The 25,347-nt window shown below is 53.4% G+C and overlaps 2 protein-coding genes across 3 annotated transcripts in view; one reads left to right on the plus strand and one right to left on the minus strand.

Annotated features, from left to right (window-relative positions):
• The window catches only part of SLC1A7 (solute carrier family 1 member 7), a 48,119-nt gene that overhangs the window by 17,456 nt on the left and 5,316 nt on the right, over positions 1–25,347 (plus strand). The window contains exons 3-7 of the mRNA XM_082371307.1: positions 7,892–8,107; positions 16,952–16,994; positions 19,126–19,348; positions 22,705–22,804; positions 23,514–23,747. Of these exons, the coding sequence (XP_082227433.1) occupies positions 7,892–8,107; positions 16,952–16,994; positions 19,126–19,348; positions 22,705–22,804; positions 23,514–23,747 (816 nt within the window). The remainder of the gene's footprint in view (positions 1–7,891; positions 8,108–16,951; positions 16,995–19,125; positions 19,349–22,704; positions 22,805–23,513; positions 23,748–25,347) is intronic.
• PODN (podocan) overlaps positions 3,491–25,347 on the minus strand; it is a 50,006-nt gene continuing 28,149 nt past the window's right edge. Inside the window, exon 11 of one of the 2 annotated variants that reach the window (XM_082370965.1) lies at positions 3,491–4,404. The gene's annotated coding sequence lies outside the window, so the exon portion shown is untranslated. Of the gene's footprint in view, positions 4,405–11,232; positions 16,747–25,347 lie in introns of those variants that run through there. The other variant, XM_082370964.1, reaches the window with a different exon arrangement.

Below are 25,347 nucleotides of genomic sequence, written 5' to 3' on the forward strand. Positions count from 1 at the left end.
CTTTCCCTCCTGCTGGAGCAGGGCTCCTAACCATGGCGTAGTGGCACTGGTCGTAAAAACCCGTGACGGGCAGCCCAGGGAAGTCATCCCTAATGGTGGAAGCGACAGTCTGCGACCGTAGAGCAGAGTAACGGTCACCCGTGGGAACACCGTTTCCCTCCCACCTGCCATTCTTTGCCTTGTGGGAAAGAAAGGGGTAGGGGTTCCGCTCACGTGGATTGGGAACTGGATCGACCCTTATTACACTCGGGAACGCAGCCTTTCCAGTGGAAAGGGGTTGAGACTGGTCGATGGTCAGATGTGAGCTCTCGGAGGGCTGCAGCTGAGGCTCCTCCAGCTTTTGCTTTTGATTGAGTTCAAGCTTGTTATTTTTGAGTTCCCAATCGATCCCCTTCCCATGCCCAGGGGCCTGGGAAGGAGAGACCTGCAGAAGGCAGTTGGGGATGCCAGGGTGGCAGCATCGCCCCAGGCCCATGCCTGTCTCTGTGCCGCCTCCTACTCCTCCCTCTCCCACCCCACCTCCCACCCTCTGAGCCCTGCACTCCCTCCCCACCTTCCTACCTGCCTCCATCCCGTGGAATCTAAAGTGGAACCAAAGAGGTTTGGTCTGTGTGGCTCCAGAGGGCAGGGCTGGGCCCAGTGTGGAAATTCTCTTTCCTGGAGGCAGATTTCATGCTAATAAGCATAACTAGCCCACAGTGGAGGTAGTGAGTTCTCTGTCCTCTGAGGTGTGCAATCAGAGGAGGTAGAGGAATTTCTACCCTTGGGAGGGAGTGCTGGGGCCAGATGACCCAGACCTTAGCCAAGTGGGAGTCTGGGCCTCCTGCCTCAGGTCTTAGAAGGAGTTGGCTTGAGGGTGGGGCTGTGGCAGGGACAACTGGGAAGCGTAATTCGGTGCTAACGTAGCACTTGCTGTCAACTGCTGGGCCTGTCGTTTGCTCAGGGGGAGGGAAAAGACCTTAATATTTGGAAGGGCTGATGAGACTCCCATGGAGCTCCAGACGCCTCCGTCCACTTGCCTGTCAGGTGGACTGCCTGCAGCTGCACCCAGGGGCCAGCTTGGGAGAGCCTCCCTGACTAGGGCACACGAAGCCAGAGCCCAAGGATTTGGCTCCTTCCTGCCTTTAACTTCCTAGTGCAGGATTTTGTGACTATGGATGTTGTCATGCTGGTAGACCAAGGTTCAAATCTACTTACTCACTGTGTGACTTTAGCAAGTTGCTTGCACACCTCCAGTGACTGGGAGTTCACTACTTCTCAAGGTGGTCCCTTCCAGGATGGCACAGCTCTGTTTGCTAGAAAGTTATTCCTGGTGCTGAGCTGAGATCTGCTTCCCTGTGGCTTTCTGCATCAATCCCAGTGTTCCCAGGGTCTGCTCTGCTGTGCTCCACAGCCCCTGCCCTCCAAGCTGGCAGCACTGTCCCCTGCCACCTACCCCAGCTGCCCTCTATGGGACACACACCTCCCTCCCCTGTCCCTTTCCCAGGGGGGTCTTAACGTCAGGGCAGGTCCGTGGCCTCCTCAGCAAGCCCTCCGGGCTTCTAGCCCCACAGGCTGAGGGCCCCCCACCCCTTTGGCACCCTTATTCCTCAGTGACTCACCAAGCTGGCAGCAAACAAACCCCCAAAGTCCCCCTCCCACGTGCTGCCACTGCGGCTCAGGCCCCCCTTCACCCCAGAGCTTGTGCTCTCCGAGCTGTTGAAGCCAAGTATGGCTCTGCACGTGTCCGTGTTCATCTTCATCATGTCAGTCAGAACTGGCCTGAGGTCTGCTTAGTTCCAACTCCCTCATCCAACACATTAGCTGTTCCTCCCAGCTTCCCAACCTCTACAAATCTGGTCCACATGCTGTCGGTGCCCTTGGCCAAGGCATTGATAAAAACAACCAGGAAGGAGAGGGCTGAAGGGAGAGCCCCAAAGTACACCTCCAGAGACCCTCTCAGGTTCTCAGCACTCGGAAGAGGGCACTGCCTGTGATAATCATTCCCCAAAGTTCTCAGAGGACCCGGTGTCAACTGCTTGATGTCACACGGACACACAGTGCCAGGGGCATTTCTCTAAACCTGGCAAGGGGCCCAAGGCTGGTCCAGGAGACTTTTCCTCCGGGAGCCCACAGTGGGTGCTCATGGTCATCAGAGCTCAGAAGTCACCCCTTTTCACAACTAGTCTAGAGTTCCACCCTGGCTTAACATCACACATACACACCAGCAAACCTGCACCCAGGCCAGGCCAGGCCCTGGGCTCTGAGGGCCTAGAACTGAGCCAGAGTCAGCCTTTCCCTGGAGGAGCTCACAGTCTGCTGGGGCAGGTGGTCACAAAACAGACGATGCCATCACAGAGGAATGCTAATTATTGGAATATATTGAATACTTGCTATGTACCAGGCACTATTCTAAACCTAGATCAACGCTCACAATAAACCATCATTATCCCCATTTTATCCTCCAGTGGAAACTGAGGCGCACAGAGGCTGAGGAACTTGCCCAAGGCTCCCAGCTAGTGAGGGCTGCGTGCAGGAGCCTCCGGGAGCTGCCTGGCCTAGTCAGCGGGCTCAGGAGGCCCTCAGAGGGAGGAAGTACCTGAGTGGAGACTAGAGAGATGGGTAGCGGCCGCAGGAGAGGATCGGAAAGTAAAGCAGGGAGGGCAGGGGCAAGGGGACTGGGTTCCTTCAGTGTTCACTGCTTCGCTCAGCACGTGTTCCCGCCAGCCTGCCCTGCGCCAGAGCTGGGCTGGGCCATGGGGGTTCAGGGCTGAGCGTGCCGGCAGAGTGCCCTGTAAGAAACTGGGAAGCACAGGGTGCCCTGGGGAGGTAGGTGAGATCACCGTATCAGGGAGGACTTCCCAGAGGAAGGATGTCTGAGCTGACCTTGGAAAGGGCAAGTGGAAATTGGTTGGGCTGGGCAGGTATGTGAGGCGTTGGGGGTGGGGTGGTGGGTAGAGAGTACCAGCCTAAAGGAACAACCAGCACAAAGATGGTGCAAAGAGCAGCAGGGAGAACGGGGTGGCTGGAGAGGCGCCAGTGAGGAGGAAGAGAGTGACCCAAGGCCTTGAAGGAGTGTGGACAGTTCCTGAGGGCGAAGGGGAGCCACCAAGGACTTCAAACAGCGAGGGGCCCCCAGCAGTCTCAGCAGCCTGTCCGCGCCCCACAGCGAAGTGTGCAGGCAGCGGTGGGTGCCTCCCGGTGTTATATAGGGTCACGATACCCACCTCAGGGGTTGGCGTGAGAACAGGTGAGGGTCAGTAGTGGCCTTTTTCTCCCTCCCTTCCCCGCCGCCTGCTAGTGGAGGGATTACCAGATGGAAACAGGCTGGGCCCAGGAACCAGCCGGCTCCCCAATCACATCAATCTCTTGAACCATAATCCCGGGCCCTGGGGGCGGGGCGGGGGGGCGGGCCAGATGGCTTAGGAGGGAGTCCCAGACTTCTGGGCTTCCTGAGGCTCTTTGCCAGGGCCCTCGAGGATGTGGGGGACTCCCAGGAGCACCCGGCCATCATGGGAGTCACAGAGGCAAGGTTACCTATTCTCCTCTCACCATAAATCACAGAGCCTGAAGGAGCATTTGAAGTCATCCTCATGGAATCTCCCACTCAGTCTGGAAGCCTTGATCTAGCCTTCCAACAGGTGGCCACCCAGCCTCCATTTGGATACCTCCAAAGATGGGGAGCTCACCACCACAAATCTGAGGGCTGTAGCCACGGGGCAGGTCATGAACTCCGAGAGTTGAACTAAAGAGGCATTACATGGGCTGAATCACATTAAAATCATGGTTAGCCAAAACCGGAAGGCCTTTTCTTCCACGGGAGTTAAACCAGGTCTGTACCACGGAGAGTCACTGTGGGAGAAGGGAAACCCCACGGGTCTGAATCCCTGTTCCAGTCTTAACTTCACAACTAGGCAGCTTGGCCAGTTAGCTCCACCCCCTGAGCTTTATTTTCCTTATCTGTAACTCAAACTGCACAACCCAAGAAGGCAGTCGCTAGTCATAAGTGACTACTGAACCCTTGAAATGTGGCTAGTGCAATGGAGCAAACTGAACTTTTTGTTTTTAATTAATATTTTAAACCAGAAGTTGTTTTTCTAAGCATTCTTATGTTGATTACACATTGAAATGATAATAATTTGGATATACTGGGTTAAAGTATTATTAAAGTTAATTTTACCAAAAATGAACTTCACCTGTTTCTTTTGACTTTTTTTTTTTTTTTTACTGTGACTACTAGAAAGTTTAACATTACAGTGACTCACATTATCATCCTACTGGGCAGCACCGACAGAACATTAAGGGTCAAATGAGGTGGATGTTCAGGTGTTTGGGGACAGTTAAGCTCCAGATGAATTACGGTTTCTGTGGCTGCTGGTACTTGAGGGGTTGTGGTTTTCATCAGACAAGCAAGACATGCTTATTCTAGAAATAATAGAGAATGTGGAAAAACATTAAAAACAAACCAAAAATTGCCCATCATCCTACCACCCAAAGACAGCTACTGTTAAACTTTAGTTTTTCCCCTGTGCACGTCCATGTGACCTAACACTCCCTGCAGACCTCACCACCCCGGCTTGTAGGTTCTCAGAAAGTTCACTTTAACAGCTTGGCCCAAAAGTCTAGACCTCGAGGAGCCCCCTCCAGCCAAATGGCAGGCTGTCAAGGAAGTCACTTGAACTTCCTTTCCTGTGACTGTGAGTTCCAGGAGTGGCCGCTGTCTCACGTGGAATCCAGGCCCTCCCCACACTTAGCTCCCGTTCTCCTCGGCCTCTGCCATCACCTGCGGTCACCCTGGCACTGCCGGCACCGGCCTGGGGAGGGGAGGGTCTGCTCTGTCTACTGTCAGCAGTTCCTGCCCAACCGCTGTCACCTCTGCTGCTCCCCTTTCTCTTCAGCCAGTAGAAAAACCCTTTCCATTCTGCGGGCGGGAGCAAGGTTCCACAGCGGAACTGCTTGTGTCCCGGGTGATGGAATTCTTTCCATTTTATTCATCAGCCCTCTCCCTTCCAGAGCCCCTGTGTCAGGGGTCCGCTCCTGCTATATCTAGAACCTGCACTCCCTTCCTTAGCACATCCGGTCTGTCCCTGAGCTGGCACCACCCCCATGTTAGACCTCTTCCTCCTCAGGGTGGCCTTCTGAGGAGCCCTTTGCCCCTTTCTGAGATCTGATTTTCATCTGCACCCCTCTCCTGCACAATCCCTCAAGCATGTCTATGTTTATCTGGACCACAAACCTCGAGGGGGGTCTGTGTCACAGGAGCTCCAGGGCACCCTGCAGAGCTGCAAACTATCTTGTACTCTGCTTTCTCCACTTGACATAAAATAGGAACATCTTTCCAATGACACCATCACTTCTAATGGCTGCTTAGAACCCCACTGCCTGGATATGCTGTAACTTTTAATCTAATCTGCCTTGATGATTGAAGTTGGTTCCAGCTTTTTGCTCTTACAAATACTACTTCAGTGACCCTCCCTATATACTTTGTTTACTTTGATATTCTCAGATCTAAGGAATTCTTAGTTCTCCCTTCTCAGACATTCAGCAAATTCTGCTAGATGTGTTGTGTTGGACCCCACTCTCCCCTGTGTCCCCCTTGGCCTGGCACTCAAGGCCACTCTACTCTTGAGCTCAGTCCATCTTTTCTGCCCCATATCTCACTCTACCTCAAATATAACCTGAGCTCTGACCACATTAAACACCACAGTGTCCCCACACTTCCCAGCCTCCCTGTTGTCTTCTGGTGTCCCACTGCCTGGCACGTCTGCTCCATCTCCAAATCTGCCTCATCTTCCATTGCCCCTTCCTCCGCGTAGCCCTTCCTGATTCTCCTAGCTAGAAGTGATCCCTCACTCCTCTGAATAAAGATAGTACGTCCTTGTCCCCTCCCTTGTGGTACTGATGCAAACACCTTGACCCCTGGTTACTTGAGTCCACTTCTGTCCCGAGTGTCCATTTCCATCTTCTTCCCAACCCCCCCTGCCAGACCAGGAGTTACTTGAGGTCAGGGACTGATTTCTGATTTCTTTCTGTGGGCACAGGGCATGGCACAGAGTGGGCACGTGCTAAAGGATTGAATAACTACATGGATGAAGGAGGACAGGCCTGGAGCTGGGGAATGAGTTCCGGTCCAGCTGGCCACTAGTGTCCTGTGTGACCTCGAGCAGGGCCTCCTCTCAGGGCCATGGCTTCCCTGTGGCCTGAAGTAGTTGGACTTGGCTGTGAGGAGATTCTGTTATGGTCAGAGGCCTGTTTGGCCCTGGGCCGAGGTGCTGGCCCTTGTCTGGGGATAATCTCTCTCATGGATGATGTTGCAGGGTGGCCCCCCATTTCTCCTGGCCACACAATCTCATTATGAGCCCTTCAGGATTTGTATCTAAGACCCACCCTAAGCCCATCACTAACATATGGTGTCCTGGCAGATAGGCATGAATGGAGGTTGTAAACATTGACTCATTCATTCATTCATTCACTCCTTCATTCAGCAAACTACACTCCAGCAGTGTAGTTTGGTTCTGGCTCTGTGGACCCAGCATTGAATCAGACCCAGGCCCAGCCCTGGCGGTGCTTCCAGTAAATAGTCAACAGTTCAGTGAAGTGGGGCCGGGACAGAGGGCAGCACAGGGGCCATGGGAGCCCAGAGAAGGGGCCTTACCCCTGCCTGATGGTCAGGGAAGGCTTCCTGGAGGAGGGGACCCTTTAACCGTGTCTTAAAAGAGGAGTGAGGCTTTGCTACAGCAAGCAGGGAAGAGCAGGGTGCTCACAGGCAGCGGTTACCGTGGGATGCAGGAGAGGCTTTCTGTGCTCAGCCCTGATGCTAGATGTAGCCTAATGATAAGAGGAGGTGGATGGGGAGGGATTATCTGCTCTTGTTTACATGATTAAAACCAGACAAATACTTCCTTTATCTGAAAGAATGAAAAGGCTTTGGGGAAAAATCCTTTTGGCAGCAAAGTGCAAGCATCTCCTTAACTAATCTCTCACTCCCCACCTGGCCCCATCCCCCATCCCCAGCCAAACAGCCACGAGAAAAATAGCTCCAAGGCTGACTTGCTCTGGTGGGCAGAGAGCCAGGGTCAGGGCAGGCGGGGAGTGGGGAGGAGCCAAGAGGAGAGAGACCCACAAGCCTCTCCATACAGTCTCCCGAGAGGAGAGTCTGGGCCGGGGCACTAACCCAAGATGGCCACAGGGTGGCACCTCTCAAGGAAAATCTAACCATGGCCCCATTTTTTAGATGCAGATCCTGAGGCCTAAAGATGGGGGAGTGACTTGCTTGCCTGGGTCACATAGCCAATGGGCAGAACTGGGACTAGGACCCAGGTCACCAAGTCCCAGCCCAGGGCTCTAACTCACTCACTCATTCACTCTCACTCATTAGTTCATTCAAAAGCCTGCAGTAACCACCTGCTTGGTGGCAGAACAGAGAGCTCATGCTGGGCACGAGGGGCCCACAGAGAAGTCAGATCTACTCTTCTCACATGTCCTCAGTCTGATGAGAGAGACAGACAGTGACAGTGACAACCAGGGTCATGACAGAGGAGGCCGGGAGCTGTGGGACCCCCAGAATGGGATCCTAAAAGATTTCACCCAAGAGGAGGCACTGAGCTTGGTCTTACCTGCTGGGTAGGATTTGGGCAAGTGAAAGGAGGTACTAAGAGGACACCAAACATGGAAAGGTCTAGAGGTGTGAACGGGCTGGGCTGATGACACTGGGCAAGGGGGAGAGAGCAGAGCAGAGCATAGAGAGGCTGGACGGAGCCTCGGGGACTGGATTAGTTGGGGGAATCCTTATGCCTGCCCATTCCCTGGAATGCTGTGAGGGTGCTAGGCAGAGCCAGGAGGGGGCGAGAGTGGGTACGCCTGAGTGCCTGGCCTGCCCACCCACAGACGCTGACCCCTATCGCTCTCCCAGCTTGATGTCCGGCCTCGCCTCTCTGGATGCCAAGACCTCCAGCCGCCTGGGCATCCTCACTGTAGCGTACTACCTGTGGACCACCTTCGTGGCAGTCATCGTGGGCATCGTCATGGTCTCCATCATCCACCCGGGCAGCGCGGCCCAGAAGGAGACGACGGAGCGTAGTGGGAAGCCCATCATGAGCTCAGCAGACCCCCTGCTGGACCTCATTCGGTAACTCCTGCCGCCGGCACCCTGCTTGGGAGTGCCATGCCTGGGCTGGGGCTGCTGACCTCACAGGCCCAGCCCCGCATGTCACCCAGGGGGCAGAAGAGGGTGTGGGGATGGGGTGCTCGGGGTCTGCTCTTGATCACTAGTGGTAACAAGGGGGGCAGCCACAGAGGTCACTCTCTGCCCCCTCAGCCCCCGTGCCTCCTGCTGGGCTCACACTGAACTGTCCGCCCCCATCAAGATGCGATGAGTGGGAGGGCACAGGGGACACAGGAAGGGCATTCCCGAAGAAGGCAACAGCTGTGCAAAGGTCCTGAGCTGGGAGGTAGTATTATGGGGAGAAGTTATGGCCCATTCAGTGTGACTGGAGCTTGAGATGTGAGCAGGGAGTGGACAGTCATTGCTGGAGAAGTCGGTTGGGGCCAGACCATGAAGAGCATTGGGAATCAGGGCCCAAATTGCATTTTATCCTAAAGGCCCCAGGAAATGGGTTTTAAACCTAGGAGTGGCATGATCCAACTCAGAAGGCTCCCTGTGTCCGCCAGAGTGCTGGTGGACTGGAGTTGGGGCGCATGGCGGGCGGGGAAGGCAGAGGCAGGGACTGGGCCAGGGTGGTAGCCATGGGCCTGGGGGAAGAGGGAAGACTGAAGGCTGCTCAGGAGGTAAAATCAGTCCGCAAGAGACGGTGAGAAGGGGGGAGGGGTGGAGGCGGTGGGAGTCTGATTGAAAGGGCATGAAGGTCTCTGGCCTGAGCACCTGAGTGGACAGCAGTGTGGTCACAGGGCCAGAGGACAGTGCTGGAGCAGGTGCGGACCTCCTGAGGGAGGCGTCAGCTGATGGTTGGCTGGTGGATCTGAATCCTGTGGGGAAGTCTGAGCGGGAGGTGGAGGTTGGGAGAGCAGGAAGGTGGAGGTGTTAGGGAGGCCCTGATGGCAGAGGGGTCTCCCAGGACAGTGTGGGTGAGGACAGCAGGGCTGGGAGAGAGCTCAGGGAAGCACCCCATTGGAAACAGTTTATTGGGCTCAATAGGGTGCCCCATTAAACTTGCTCTGTGGGCTCCTTCTGGTCCCTCCCACTTTCTCACCAATTTCAGATATAAGAAATCCAGTCCAGTCTAACAGTAAAACTCCAGACTCATCCAGTTTAAAGCGAATCCTGTCCTAGCCTTTTGCATCTGATTCAGACGTGGAAAGCTGGAGTGGGAAGAAGGTCCTAGCAGGTTTTTCTCTCTTTCTTGTTCTATCTACTCCCCTGTTGCTAGCCCTGGGGGGGGAGGGGGGCGCAGTGAAGAGGGAGAGGGACTGAGCTAGAAAGGTGCTCCTTTATGGTAGTAGTGTAGCTGCTCCCTGCTTGTTTTTCTTCAGCGGAGCTTTTGTGGGCTCTTTGGGGCCCCTCCTGTCACTGGTGTCTCTCACCTGCTATTCCCTTGATTCAGGCACTCCCTGCACCATCTGGCTGCTCGCAGTGCCCTCCTCAGGCCTGACCTCTGCTCAGCTCCTCTGCTGGGGACATCTCACCGCCCCCCGCCCTGGTGATCCTCTTAGGCAGTGTCCTTTCTGCAAGGTCCGCATTGGCCCGTGAAAAACACACACATCCTTGCTGGAAAGGCAGCCCCTTCCCGAGGCCTTTGGACATGAGTCAGGCACCAGCCCCTACATACCTCAAATCTTAGGGGACACCGCCAAGGTCTCTGAGTAGTTCTCTTGGCTTCAAGTTAGGGAGAAGCACTCCTCTCGTCCTCAGCATACAATCCCTCTCTCTCCCTTTCCCTTTCTCTTGAAAAACCCTCACCCTCTGCATCAGTTAGCTGTTGCTGTGTGACGAACCATCTAAAGACCTAGTGCCTTAAGACAACAACCATAAGTCTACAGGTCAGCTGGAAGTTTCTGCTGACTTGGACTGGGCTTAGCTGAGCTTGCTCATGTGTCTGCAGGCAGCTGGCTCTCAACTGGGGAAGAGCTGCTCCAGGATGATCTTGACTGAGATAATCCAGCTGGGCTCCTCGTGGTCCCTCATCTTCCCATAGGCCAGCCTGCACTTATTTCACGGTGGTGAGAGGGTTCCAAGAGAGAGCTAGCCTGGGCATGTTCTTACGAGGAAGGTAGAAGAACAAGAGAGGCAAAAAGAAACATACAAGTATTTTTCCAAGTCTCTGCTTTTGTCAAGTCTGCTAACATCCTATTGGCCAAAGCAAGCCATGTGGCCACGCCCAGACTCAGGGTGGGAAGGGTTGGCAATGTGACAAGGCAAAGGCATCCACGAATGAGGGCCTTCAGTGCAATCAAGCTACCACTCCCTCCATTTTCTCCATTCTCCAGGTTCTTTTCATCCTTTGAGATGTGTGATGAACTAAAGATCACAAAAATACCTGCAGTTTTGTTCCTGTTGTGTGGTTCTCACCCACAGGGTCAAGAGCCAGAGAGACCCAGGCAAGGTCTGTTGTATCTACACTTACTTGCCTGGTGATTTCATCTAGTACCATGGCGTTGTACACCTTCTGTACACTGACGCTGCTGAATTTTGTTTCCAGTGGAAACCTCTCACCGGCACTCCAGATTCTTACATACACTTGTCTAAAGGCATCTCAAAATTAGCACATCCAAAGCTAAACTCTTGATTTTCCCCATAGATCTGTCCTTTCCTCCATCCTGCCCATCTTAGTCTGATGCCTCTCTTATTCTCTCATATCCTGCATCCAGTTTGTCAGCAAATTCTGTCAGCTCTACCTTCAAAATAATATCTTAAACCTTGCCCCTTCTGTCCCCCTCTGCCACTCCCACCATCGCACAGACCACCATCACCTCTCACTAGAGGGTCCCGTATGGTCACCTGCTTTCTCTCTGTTTCCCTACAGTCTGTTCTCAGCACAACAGCCAGAGGGATCCTTTAAAAACCTGCCCACAACCTGTCACAGGTCGACAAAATCCACAGTGCTCACTATGGCCTACAGGCCCGTCATGATCCCCCCACCATGCACAGGTTAGCCTCTGACCTTTGCTCCAACTCTCCCTCCCCTCACTGCAGCCTGCTGGCCTCTGTGCACGCCTCCAAAGTGCTTAGGGTCCCGTCTGGGAGTTTTGTCCTCCTCGCTGCCTCTGCCTGGATGGCCCTTCCCTCCCTCCATTTACACCGCCGCCGTGTCACCTCTTCAGAGGGGCCTCCCAGCCTCCGTCACCCTCTCTCCTCATAGCTTGGATTACTACCTGACACTACCCTATCTGTGTATTTCTGTATTTCTTTTTCTGTCTCCCCCACTGGAATAAAATATGCTCTGGGAGGGCCAGCTCTTTAAAAAATCACCCCGCTGTATTCCGGAGCCTAGAACAGCAACTGCACGGCAGAGGTGCTGAGTGTCTGCTGATTGCATACGTGGGATGCAGGGGCATCGGTGACGCCGGGGTTTGAAGCCGCAGGAAGAAGCACCAGCACAGGGAAAGTGGCTGAGTGCGAGGCGCGAGGCCGGGGTGAGCCCCAGCCGCGCTGGAGGGCCGCTTCGAGCTGCTGGAGCAGGAGGAGAACCAGGAAAGCTGATATCCTGGAAGCCAAGGGAGGAGGAATTTTGAGAAGCTTCACGTCTAAGATCCACTATTTCTAAGATTGGGTGACTATGATTCATCATTTCTTGGATCCTCTGATTTGAAACAGCCTTTCCTTGTGGTGGAAGGATTGTTGGCGCTCGGGGAGCCCCCGCCCTCCCCAATGGCCTCCCCTGCTTGGGGGCTGAGGGCTCTGGATCCAACACACATGTCAGAGTCAAATGTTCCAGGAGGAGTTCCTGCTCTCAGTTGCTTTTCACGTGGTGAAAATTGATCCTTCTGGTTTGAGGTTTTTCCCCCAGTCGCTCTCAACCCTGAGCAAGTTGTTTTGCAAAGCTGGGTGGTTGGCCATCACTGTCACCGTTTCTTAGTCAGAGAGCAGAGCTGCAGGGGAGATCACATGCTTCCTGCAGGGAAGCTCGCCTCATCTCTGTGTGGTCGCTGTGTGGCTGCAGGCAGGCCAGCCCTCTCCCCGGGCCTGCTTCCCCCGTGGGTTGCAAGATCCCTTCTAGCTCTGTGGTTCCGAAACACAAAGGCCTAGAGGCCAGCGAGGAGGCTTCTGGGCACGAGCAGAGGGTTCTGGAGGCGGGTTGGTTCTGGGAAGAGGTTGGAAGGACGGTGCAGAGCTCAACCTTGCAGACCTTGATCCCAGGCTGAGGGGGTGGCTCTTCCCCTCGAGAAGGGGGAGGCCGGCGGTGAGTTTGGGAAGGATGGATTGGAGCAGGGTAGCGTGGAGTGGGCAGGATGTGCCTGGAGGCATGGAGACGCCCTGGGAGCGGGTGCAGTCACTTTCGTTCCATTCAGCCCACTTTTATTAAGTAACTGCTCAGGGCAAAGACATTGTGCTGAGAGCTGGTGGGGAGGGAGAGGGGGAAAATACAGGTCCCTGCGTCCAGCTGTCAACCATCTTAGGACAGACAGACCGGAAGAGTGCCCTGGACAGCTAGCTACTCTCTGCAACCCTTTCTAGCTCTGACATTCTGAGAGGCTGTGCAGAAAATGAGGACACCAGCGATGAGGGTACCAGCGGCCCCCTCACCCTTGCTCTGGCCCAGAGCAGTTGCCTACCAACCAAGAACACAGAGGACCAGGGCAGGGAACTGGGAAATGGAGGCAGGTGTGCCTAAGGAAAAGTCAGAAGGATGAGGGGTCCAACCGAACAGGGAAGTAAGGCCCACTGCATCCTTCAGGGAGGGAAGATACACGTCCGTCTCTCAAAGATGATCCAGAGGAACACAATAGGCCATGTCCCTGGATGATTCTCCAAGACATGAGTTCATTTCCCAGGACTCCAAGTGGGGCTTCCAGAAGACTGATGTCTGCTCACAGAGCAGCCTCACAGAACAAACCCAAGCGGAACACCAGTCAGAGCTGGGCCCCTTCTTTGTTTTCCAATCTTCCAAAAACACCAGAGAGATTAAGTAATGACTTGGGTCTATTTATAGCTCCCAGTTACCCCCTCAGGGATTGGATGAAGCTCTTGGGAGCTGTGCTTGGAAAGGAATAATTCCCACCTTTGGAGCTTGGATTGGGGATGGGGGTGAGTTTGGAACCGTCACAGTGGGAACTTACAAATAGTAAGTGAGGTGGACTGTGGCCTTGCCGCAAGAGATGTATGGGGAGGCCCAGGGCAGAGTGTGTGTATACTTGATGGGTTTGGCTGCCAGTGTCTCCCAGGCACATTATGTCTGCATTTTACGTAACCACCACCAGGGACACAGGCCTCATGGGGCAAACAGGAAGGCTTCCCATGGGTCTTCAAAGCCAAAAGAAAATGGTGCATATTTTTTCATTTAATAATCAAAGGTATACTTCTTTATTAAAATCTGAGGGTAAGTTCATCGATAATTAGTATGACCACATGTATTGGGAAATGCTTTTGGCTGCTACTTAACAGGAACCTGAAGCAGCAGAGGCTTAAGTAAGGTAAAGGCCTGCATTTTCTCCCAGATAAGCAGACCAGAGGTGGCAGCTCGTGGTCATCAGGAGCCCATGCTCCCTCCACCTTTGTGCTTTGCTGGGCTTATTAAGCACTTGGCTTTTATCATCAGTGTGTCTCATGGTTCAGTAAGGTTGCTGAAGCTCCAGCTATTATGTCCATGTTCTGGGCGGAAAGAAAAGAGCTGGAGGAAAGGACCAAAGGGTCCTGGCTGCATGGGCGTCTTTCAAAGCCTTTTCCAGGAAATGCCACCCAATGACTCCCACTTACATCGCATTGGCCACCCCTTTGGCAAGAGAGGCTGGGAAACAGGGCTTGATGGCAGGGCCTTCTTGGTCCCTGTAACATGCCTGGGTTTCTGTTAGTGAGTAAGGAGAGAGCATGGAGACTGGGTAGACAACTAGTCATCCTTGCTGCAGCACATAATTTAAATTATTGTCATTTTAAAGGAAGTTGTAGAGAGATGTATGTATGAGGTATAAGTTCCATTCGGTTTCTTATGTACGGCCTTTTGAACGCCCTTGGTTTCTGCTCATGCTAAAGCAGCCTTCCCTCTAAGTTTCATTAGAGAACCACTTTGTCACTCGAACCTACTGGAAGTGTACCCAGAAGACATTTTCAAACTGTTACCACGTGATGCAGTGTGGGCCTCCTCCATTCTGGTCAGGAGCGCCCAGGGCCGGTAGGCCATGCACTCTGGCAGGCTGTGTGCCTGGCGTGACTTTGGCTCTGTTTACTGTCCAAGGCCCTTGCAGGCAGCTATTATTCTGGTGGCAGAAATCTGCTTACCACTCATCGAAAAATAGCCTCATGTGAGCTTCTGCGATCTCAGCTCCTGACCCTGCTTCTTCTCTCCCTTGTGACAAAGCTGAAATCAGTGGGGAAAGCCAAGACCATTCTCTACCAGTTTTCTGCCATGGTAGCTCATTCTAAGCCCTCTTCCTCCTGCCATATGCTAACCCTGAACCTGTCTTTTAGCAGCAGTGAAAAAAATTATAGTTTCTGCTTCCCAACAGTGGCTGCCAGGGTGTAAAGTTAAGAAAGAACGCACGCTTATATTCATGTGTGTAACTCCATGCATGTGTGAGGTGAGTCTCGCAAAAGGAGAGACTTGCCAAGAACAAGAGTGAGCGGGAAAGAGGGTCCAGGTAGAGGAGGCAGCGTGCGCATGAGGCGCATGGCCTGTTCAAGGAAGTGCCAGCACAGGAACAAAAATCCTTGTTAGCACCTCTGATTTAGGTTAGATTTCTAAAGCAGATTATAAAGGCAAAGACCCTCGCTGTGAACTGCAAATTGCTTTACACAGTTTGCTGCCAGAACCATGTGAGGGGACTCACCAAACATCCTCAGCAGTGTGTACTGTCATTTGAAAATTTCTTTAACAGTTCGATAGGTGAAAATGTCTTTTTCAGTGAAGCCGAACATTTTTTTTTTTTGATGAGGTTTTTTTTTTTTTGGCTGTGTTGGGTCTTCATTGCTGCACGCGGGCTTTCTCTAGTTGCGGCGAGCAGGGGGCTACTCTTTGTTGCAGTGCGCGGGCTTCTCATTGCGGTGGCTTCTCTTGTTGCCGAGCATGGGCTCTAGGCATGCAGGCTTCAGTAGTTGTGACACGTGAGCTCAGTAGCTGTGGCTCACGGGCTCTAGAGCGCAGGCTCAGTAGCTGTGACGCACGGGTTTAGTTGCTCCGCGGCATGTGGGATCTTCCCGGACCAGGGCTCGAACCCGTGTCCCCTGCATTGGCAGGCGGATTCTTAACCACTGCGCCACCCCGAACATTTTTTTAAAGCTTTTTTGGCTACTTATGTTTTTTTTCTTCTGCAAAGTGAATAACCTGGTCAGGACGTTCCATCATTTTTCTATTGAGGTATTAATGTTTCTGTGGTCCATTTATGTATGCAGCAAATATTTACTGAGTGCCTGTTACGTGCCGGGCACTCTTCCAGGTGCTGGGGACACGGGAGAAAACAAAACAGAGATCCCTGCCCTCCAGGGAGCTGATGTTCTGGCGAGAAAAGACAGACAGTGAACATGCAAACAAGGCCAAGATTTGTAAAAACTCTTTAAAGATTTAGGATGATAACACTTTGTTGTATAGTTTCCCCAGTTTGTCATTTGCTTTATTATTTTATTTGTATTGTAATCTGTCTTAGAGAGGTTCTTAATTTTTTTAGCTTTTGATTTTGGCATAATTTTAGATTTATAGAAAAGTTGCACAGATGGTAAAGAGAGTTCCCAGCTGTGCCCATCTTCCCCTGATGTTAGTGACTTACATCTAGCACATTTGTCAAAAGTAAGACATTAAATTAGTACACACTATTAACTAAATTGCTTCATTGGATTTCACCAGTTTTTCCACTAGTGTTCTTTTTTTCTATTCCAGAATCCAATGCAGGATACTAAGTTGCACTTAGGAAATTCTTAATTTTAATGAAGTAAGATCTATTGATTTTTTTTTTTTATTGCTTATTTTGTTCTTAGTGTCCTTCCATATCCTGAGACCTGATAAAACATTAACCTGTATTTCTTCTAGATTTTATGGTTTCATTTTTCAAATTATTTATTTCTTTAAGCCATCTGGGATTTATTTTGGTACAGTGTACATAAAGATCTAGTTTTTATTTTTCTGAATAGTTGGCTAGCTATGCAGTTCTCTAGAATGAGTCCTTCCTTTCTTCACTGATTTGTGAAGCAACTTCTATCAAATATGAAATACTTAGATGTCCCTGGTTCTGTCTCCAGGCTACAGGTTCCATTACATTGATTTTTCGATTGACAGCTCTGTCAGTATCTCACTGTTTTGACAGTTACATCTTTATAGTATGCTTTCATATCTGGTAGGACAAGACTTCCTCCTCCTTTAGCTTTATGAAAATTATATTAACGAGAATAATGATCCCATTTATGTGCCAGGTCCTGTGTTGGGAGCCACAGATAAGATATAAATGATCAAGTCCCGCCTTCAAGGAAGCCAGTCTGTGGGGGAAGCAATCACGTGACTAGTGCCATCCAGCAGCGTGCTGGAGCATAGTTGACCCACGGGGCAAGGGCCATGGAGTCCACCTGGAGCAGTCATAGAAGGCTTGGCCTCTGCTTGATTGGAGTAGGAATCAGCCAGAGAAGTAGGCGGTGCATTTCGGGCAGAAGGAACAGTGGTCAAAGGCCTGGAGCTGGAAAAGTATGCAGCGTGTTTTGGGAACCTTATGCAGATGGTGTTGGCGCTTTAAGGCCTGGGATGGGGGTGGTGGGAAGAAGTAAGACTGCATAGGGAGGTGGGGCAGGATCATAGAAGCCCTCCACTGCCAAGGGAAGTGTTCAGATGACCCCAAGGGCCCTCCAATCCTGGAATTCTTCAATTACTGACTCTCTTCCCAGGAATATGTTCCCAGCCAACCTGGTGGAAGCCACATTCAAACAGGTGAGTGGGTCCCCGGGCGATGGAGGGGTGGGCAGGCAGGGCCAGCCTGGGCCCGGCTAGGGAATGACAGGCTTGCCCAGCCAGTCTCCCTGTCCCTGGGGTTGGGACGCTACAGGGAGAGGTGGTGGGAGGAACTGAATCCTTAGAGCCTCCTGTGGCCACACTCCTGCCCTGGGTTCCAACTTTTCACGAGGAAGAATTATGAGGGTGGAGGGAAGCCCCTGCTGAGTGCCTGCTCTGCCCTCGTTTACACCCCTGCTCGCACACGCCATCCCCTTCAGTCCTCATAATAACCCTGCCCTGGGGTAGGGCCAGCCCCTCTCCTGGACGAGGAATCTGAGGCTCAGGAGGGTTAAAGGATTTGCCCAAGGTTATACCACTAGTAAATGGCAGAGCTAGTAGGTGAACCCAGACCTGTCTGCGTCTAAGCCTGTTTTCTCTTTCTTTTTAGAATAATCCTTTCCCCCTAATAAAAACAGTAATAACATTCACTGTAAAATATTAGGAAAATACTAAAAAATAGAAAGCAGAGGATAAAAATCACCTGTAGTTCCAGCACCTAGCAATAGCGATAGTAGAAGGTATGTTTCTAGTCTTTTTTTCTCTGTAGAAATGTTTTAAAAAATAAAATTAGGATCATAGTACATATATGGTGTGCATCTTGCTTTTTTTTCCCCACTCCCATTATATCATGGGCACTTTCCATGGTTATTAAATGTTTCTTAAAAATACAATATTTAGTGATGATGCAACTGTTTGGCTCTTGTAAGGCTGGGCTATAATTTATTTGCCCATTTCCCCTTTCAGTTGTTTTCCAAAACAAGAAATTATGGTAAACAACCTTGTACACCAATCTTTGTCTGCACTTCTAATAATTTCCCATTCTTTTCCCCTTCTAAAATGTCAGCCGGTTGGTTGACTCAGTCCAACAAGCATTTCCTGATCTTCTTCCCTGTGCTGGGGCCCTGTATTGGGCCTGGAGACACAGAGGAGGTGGCTGAGGGTTGCGGAAGAGGCTCCGAAATAAGGAGCTGTGAAACCCTGAGCTAATCACTGTATCTTTCCTAACCTCCTGGGTCTTCATCTGTGAAATGAGCCAGGTAGTGAAGGGCCCTGAATGCGAGGCTAGGGATTTTAGATATTATTCCAACAGTGACGCGGAATTATTGAAGATGTGAGAGAGAAAGAGAGAATATTGCTTTACTTCACTTCCCTGTCTGGAATGCCCTTTATCTTTTGGAAAACTCCTACCCATCCTTCAAGGCCCAGCACCCAGCACAGTGTGTTCAACATTGGGATGATGATTATGATGGTGATGGTGGTGGTGGTGGTGATAATAGCAGTACTGGTTACAGAAGGCTTACCATGTGCCAGGCCCTGCTGTCAACACTTTACATATATTGTCTCATTTAACCTAATGAGGTAGATTAACTATTAAGACCCCATTTTACAGATGAGGGAACTGAAGCACAGATCCTGAGTGGTTCCCTTTTTCCCCCACTAGAAGACTTGCTTTATTGATACTGTAGTGTTGGGAGGATAGGAGCCCTTGTGTGGACTCCTAGTACCTGAGGAATGAGGGGAAAAGACTCAGGAATGCCCTGAGGGCTGAGGAGGAAAGGTAGGTGACTCAGCCACTCAGCTCTTCCCAGCTGGGGCCTCATCTCATCAAGAAAGCTCGGGACAAGCTGAGCTTTTCAAATAGAAAATCCAAGTTTCCATCAGTGGAAGGCAGGGCTGGCTGGCTGTTATGGATGGATAATGGATGGTTGAAAGGGGATAAACAGGTGAAAGGAGGATTATCCAAGTAGATTATCCAGGTAGGAGATGGATGGATGATTAGAGAGGGTGCCAGGTGGGTGTAATGAGGCATAGAAAGAAGAGGGAAGGCGGGATGGAGGGAGGTGTGGCTGGGTAGTGTATGGATGGATAAAGGAATCTCAGTCTTATTTTTGGTAAAATATTGATAATAATTGATAATAATCCCTGTCCTGCCTATGTCACAGGGTTATTGTCAATCAAATAGTTCGTGAGTAGATACAAATGTGCTTCCAAGATGTTATTGTTATTGTTGTTGTTGATATTAATAACAACACTTGGACTCATTCGGGGTCGGGATGTCGCCCACCAGTACCGCACCAAGACCACCCCCGTTGTGAAGTCCCCCAAGGTGGCACCGGAGGAGGCCCCTCCTCGGCGGATCCTCATCTATGGGGTCCAGGAGGAGAATGGCTCTCGTGTGCAGAACTTCGCCCTGGACCTGACCCCACCGCCCGAGGTCGTTTACAAGTCGGAGCCTGGCACCAGCGACGGCATGAACGTGCTGGGCATCGTCATCTTCTCTGCCACCATGGGTATGTGCTGCCCACCCGCCCTGGCGTGCCCTGGAACCTGGCCCTCCTTGCATTTATCCCTCCCTGCATCCCTGCGTCCAGTAACCCGAATAGCCTGGAGTCTCCCCAGGGAGTGGCTCATGTCCCCATTCCACTACGGGGGCAGGGGGCAGGGGGTGTCCCCAGCCCTCCCTCAAGTTGGAGCTGATGTTGCTCACTCGGAATTCCCCATCCCTGGGTGCTGTTTGCCTCCAGGGGTGTCGGCCCTCCCTATGAGAAGAGCATGCCTCTAGCCCCGTCCCAGCAGCTGTTTATTTAAAGCCCTCATTCCTCCCCTCCACCCTCAACCATGGGGCCTTCTCTCTGCAGACCTGTCTGTGCCATTTCTTGGGGCCCCCTGACCACACCCTTCCCTTTGCTACTCTTCTCTGGGTCCCCAAGGCCCACCACAGTCTACTTACCAGGAAGCTGGTAACGCTTAACTTGCACAGGCCCCTTTTGAGGCCTGTACCTTTTTTTTCTTTTTTTAATTTTGTATTCTTTTTCTTGAAGAGGTCCGCAATCTGTGTAAGCTTCAGATCCCACAAAACCTCTGGACACGCCCCTGCCTGTGCGCCCATGGCCAGCCCCGCAAACGTACGCATACAACCTTCTCCCTTCTTTGGAGCCTAGGAAGTCCTAACCCCTCCACAGCAATCTAGCTTGTCAGTCCCACCTCGTCCTTCTAGGCCAGCCCAGGGGTCATCATGAGTCTCACTATAAAATCACATCAGCCCCCCGTCGCCCCAGCCCCAGACCTGGGAGGGCGTCTCTGGCTTCCGACTCCTCTGCAGGGTTTTCTTCTCAAGTGGAAAGCCTCCCCATCCTCCTGGTTTCTCAGGCAAGGAACCTGGGGGTCATTTGCTACCCCACCTTCTGCCTCAGCCCACAGCCAAATCCAGTCAGGCCTGCCTCTGAAATCTCTCTCCAGTCTGTGCAAATTTTACCTTTGGCCCACCGCCCCAGCCAAGGCCATCATCATGTCTCACCTGGTTTCTGCAAATGCCGCCTCAAGAGTTCCCTGTCCTGGTGTGTCCTCCTCACGGGGTCACTGAGTCCCCACGGAAAGCCTCCACTGGCTCCGCTGTACTCCGAGAGGGGTCCGGACACCGCGCGCGGCCCGCAGAGCCTGCAAGCTCCGGCCAGGCTGCCCCCTCTCGTCCTGCTCACTTCCCGCCGCCGCACTGCCGCCAGTTCCTGGAAGGCGCCTCCCGGGCCCTTCCCACCTCCCTCAGCCTGGCGGTTCCTGCCCCTCCCTCTCGCCTGCACCTTTCTCACCCTTGAGGGGCCTCTGTACAAGCATCCCGTCCTGGGGAAAGTCTACCTGACCCCCCGGTCAGGTGCCCTGCGTTACTCACATGTTTGACCCAATGCAGTTACATAATTGTTTGCGTGACTGTTTAATGCGCGGCAGCTGTGTACGCTCCATGCAGGCGGAGACAGGGCTCGTTCTCCATTTAGCCCCATAGCCTCCACGGGAGTGGCTGGAGCTGGTGCTCAGTAAAATCTTCCAGAGAGATGGGTAGATGGCTGGATGAATGGATGAATGTAATGGGTAACGGAGCACTTATCGTCGTGGTCAAAAGGCCAGGCAGGCACACAGAGGGGCCAGGACCTCAGAGACCCGAGTGTGTGAGGAGATGGTGTTTGGAAGCATCCTCAATACATCTGATAATCTGTCCCCGATCCTGGACTTTCTTCCTCCTCCCAGCCATCGCCTCTCTCTTAGGGGTGGGAACACACTAAAAGGACATCTATTGGCAGAGCTAAAGAAACCTTTGAGACCCTTCAACTCACCGTTTGCTGAGCGCATGCAACTGTCCACGTGTCGGTGTATATTTGTTGTGTGTGCCCAGCTCTAGCTGCACCCACATCTGTGTGCCCACATCTGAGCATAAGCGAGCACACTTGCACGGCCGCTCCCCTCACCGCAACCTCCTTCCCCGTTTCCTCCCTGGTGCTGGGAGATAACTGATGCTAAGGTGTCATTGGCCTTGCCTGTCGCAGGAAGCCCACTGCCACCCCCTGCGTCCCATGCACACTAGCACCCAGCCAGCCGGAGCCCACGGGTGCCCCAGGGAGCCTGATGAGGAACAGGAATAGCCGAGAAGGGACAGAGCCAGCAGGAAACCCAGCTCTGAGCTCAGTGAGGCTTCCGTGGGCCAGATGCGCAGGGCTGGGCCCAGTGTCATCTGCATCTCCGGCCTCTCCTGCTCACCCCAGCAGGGCCCCACCGCTCCCCATCACCCGTGGTAGCTGCTCCCCAGACAGTCTGGGTCAGGCTTCATGGGCAGGGAAAGAGCTCTTCTCTGGAGTCCCACAGACCAGGGTTCAAATCCTGCCCCTCCCCAGCTGAGTCAGTGGACGAGCCTCTCAGACACAGTGACAGTAAGCTCCACGAGGGCAGTCACAGGGTGTGATTTGCTCTCCATTTTTGTGTCACCAGAGGGAGAGCAGTCACTTGTCACTGTTCCAGGAGTGGCCTCACCATGCTCACCTGCATGAGCTCACCCTGCAGAATAGCACACACGTGAATGCTTCCTGAGTGAAGGAGAGCCCAGAACCCCAAGGGGAGGGTAACAGGGGCTCCGGAAAAGGCTTTATCATTCATTCATTTGTTCATTCATACATTCATCTATCCAATGATGAGTTGCCTTCATGGGGTTAACCTTCTACTGGAGAAGACAGAAAAAAACACCAGACTATTGTAATAAGTGATATGAAGGGATCAGAAAGAGGTGAAATAGAGGGGAGTAGGTGGGGAGTCTGCCAGGGCAGTGGGAGCAGGTCTCCAGCCAGGCCAGGGCTTCAGGCGTTGGGTACCACGAGGGCAAAGACCCCCCCCACAGTCAAGAGCTTGATGTAGACTAGAAACGTGAAGAAGGCCGGGACGCAGGAGCACAGTGAGGAAGGGAAAGCAGGGCCTGACAGAGGCGGGAGTTGTAAACGGGGTCAGATCAAGTGGGGCCTGAAGCGGGGGGTGTGGGAGTGTTGGTTATGCTGTGTGTGTGCAGGGAAGCCAGTCGGGGGTGTTGGCAGGGAGCATTTTTATCTTTAGAACATGGCACTTGCTGCTGGGTAGAGCAGGGTGAGAGAGGAGGAAGAGATGAGAGCCCTGTGGGGAGGTCACAGCCTGCTCCAGAGGGGAGGAGAGGGGAGGCGCGGGGGAAGCGCTGGGGCATCAGAGGCTCCTGGGCAGTCGGCTAAGTGCCGAGATCTGCGTGTGCCTGTGGTCTGTCCCTGCCTGGCCACCAGCGTCTGTTGGCACACGTAGGCGTCGTGCACATCTGCCGCCGTCTGCGGCGTCTGTGACATGCTGTGTCCCTGCCCCCCTGCAGGCATCATGCTGGGCCGTATGGGTGACAGCGGGGCCCCCCTGGTCAGCTTCTGCCAGTGCCTCAATGAGTCCGTCATGAAGATCGTGGCAGTGGCTGTGTGGTAAGCCTCATCGTAGGGGTGCGGGGGGCTTCTCTTCTACCCACTCCACCCCCTTTCCAGCTCTGCCCTGGGCAGCTGGAGGGACACCGTGGTCCCAGAGGAGGGAGCAGAAAGCTGCCCGGGAGGCTGCGTTCCCCTGGATCCCCCCAGCCCTGACCAGGCCGGGTTCCAGCCCTGGGCCTGCCACTTCTGGCCCCATCAGGCCCACTGGCGGCAAGCTAAGAGCTAATAAACCTGGCCCTGCGCTCTTGACCTCAGTTTCCCCATCACCTGGGGCCTCATCAGCTCAGTTTTTGGAGAAAGGAAACACTGAAAGTGGCAACCAGCTGCCCCTTCTTGGTTCAGAGTTCAGACCTTAGGAATCTTCTAATACAACCTTGCACAGTCAGATGGGGAAATGCAGAGGCCTGCCAAGGTCACCCCCAGAGGCTGTGGCATTGCTGGGCTGAAACGTGGGCTTGCAGAGGGCAGGGGAGCTCCTCAAAGGCCTGGACGGAGGAAGGCAGAGGGGCAGGAGGTTGTGCATTGCTGGACTGGTTGAGGTGGCATTCGTTTCACCATGTGCCAGGCACCTGGGTACACAGTCTCATTCTGTCCTCACAGGAGCCCCGGGAGGCTTAGAAGGGTGAGGCTAGGCAGTGAGGCAGTGCCAGGGCCTCCCAGGACCTTTGTCTGCCCAGCACTGAGCCGGCTGCCCTGCCCACCCCAGGTACTTCCCCTTTGGCATCGTGTTCCTCATCGCTGGCAAGATCCTGGAGATGGACAACCCCACGACCGTGGGAAAGAAGCTGGGCTTCTACGCTGCCACCGTGGTGTGCGGGCTAGTGGTGCACGGCCTCTTCATCCTGCCCCTGCTCTACTTCTTCATCACCAAAAAGAACCCCATCGTCTTCATCCGTGGCATTCTCCAGGCCCTGCTCATTGCGCTGGCCACCTCCTCCAGGTAGCCCTGGGCAGCGGGCAGGATGGGGGAGGAGACCATGGCTGAATGCTGTCCTTCTGTCCAGCCATCATTTGTCTGTAGCCATAGAACCACGGAAAGTGTCAGCGTGACCTGCTTCACAAACTTGGGAGACGCTACGGTAACAAGACGTATTCTTAAAATGTAATGCTTGAGGCACTACCTGCCCAAATGGCAGAAAGCCCTCCTCCACCTGCCCACATACCCCGGGTTCACTCAGTCCACATGGGGCTCGGCTTCCACGCAACAGGGGCAGGGAGAGCTGAAGAGTGCTGAGTCTGCAATCGCTATCGCTGTCGCCTTGCGCTGCTACGTGGTGCTTCTGTTGAAGTCAGGCCCTGTGCTATTTAGGGACCTTGCCTGTCTACTGTCACTGGGACAGCCTGGCAAGTTGCCCCGTCACAACCTTGGTGGTGTCTCCAGACAGTAGGAACTTGCCTCATGGTTCCATCACCCACTAGCTGTGTGGCTGTGGGCAAGTCACCTGACCTCCCTGGTGACCTCCCTGTCAGTTTCCTCTGATACAGACTGAGGATCATTGTAGCCTCTGCCACATAGGGTCACTGTGGGATTAACGGAGATAACCCACTAAGGCCGGTCTGGGCTTGATGAAGCAGCACCTGCCCTGAAAGATCCCAGACCACAGCCGAGTGCAGGAGACCCAGGGAGGTAGAGTCATGCAAACTCGGCTATTGAGCAAGGGGTGGGGTGGGGGAAAGGAGATGGTCACTTACTGGGCATCTAACCCTGTGAAGAAAGGGTGGTTCTCCCCACAGCGAGTGTCCAAGCTCCGCATGGAAGAAGTCACCCGAACTTGAGCCCGTGTCCCTGGCACCAAAGGCCTGGCTCTTCCCTGCATCCCTTACTGCCTTCTCTTCCCTGGGCCTCAGCTTCCCAATCTGTAAAATGGGAATGAGGGCCACCACAGACCTCCTTCCCTGGCAGCCACATGGCCCACCCTTGGCAGCAGAAGCACCTCATACAGGACTCAGGAGGAGCAGAAGCCCAGTGAGGAGAAGCCCTAGAAGCCTTGTCCAGGAACCCTCACCCAGGGCCGAGGGAGGAGGTGAGAGGGAAAGACGAAGCCCCAAGCAGCTGCTGGCCCCCGTGACAGAGCCAGCAGCCCTCGCCATTTCCTGTTGGCAGGAACCACGGCCTCGGGCCCAGCATGCCTGGGGCCCACGAGGGGCTCGGGCAGGTGCCAGTGGGCTTCCCAGGCAATGGCCTGTGGTAGAGGAAGGGCTCTGGGGCCACGCTAACCTGAGTTTCAGTCCCAACACTGCCACTGGGAGCTCGGTAACAACACAGCTGCAACGTGAGCAGTGGCTACCACTGGTTGAGCGCCTACAGTATGCAGACGCTGTCCTGAGGGCCCACTCACTGAATCCTAATAGCTCTGTAATGTATGGACTGCTTGGGACACGGAAACTACGGCACACGCAGGTTAAGGAGGTGCCAGGGCCACTGGGCTAGTGGGAGGCCGGAATCTGAAGCCAGCGGTCCCACCAGAGCCCTGCTTTTGACTGACCTCTTCATCCGCACTTGGCACAGTCGTGTGACACAGGGTCAGCCCCTCCTCCCC

This window comes from Balaenoptera borealis (assembly GCF_965194805.1).
Source record: "Balaenoptera borealis genome assembly, chromosome: 1".
Classification (NCBI taxonomy): domain Eukaryota; kingdom Metazoa; phylum Chordata; class Mammalia; order Artiodactyla; family Balaenopteridae; genus Balaenoptera; species Balaenoptera borealis.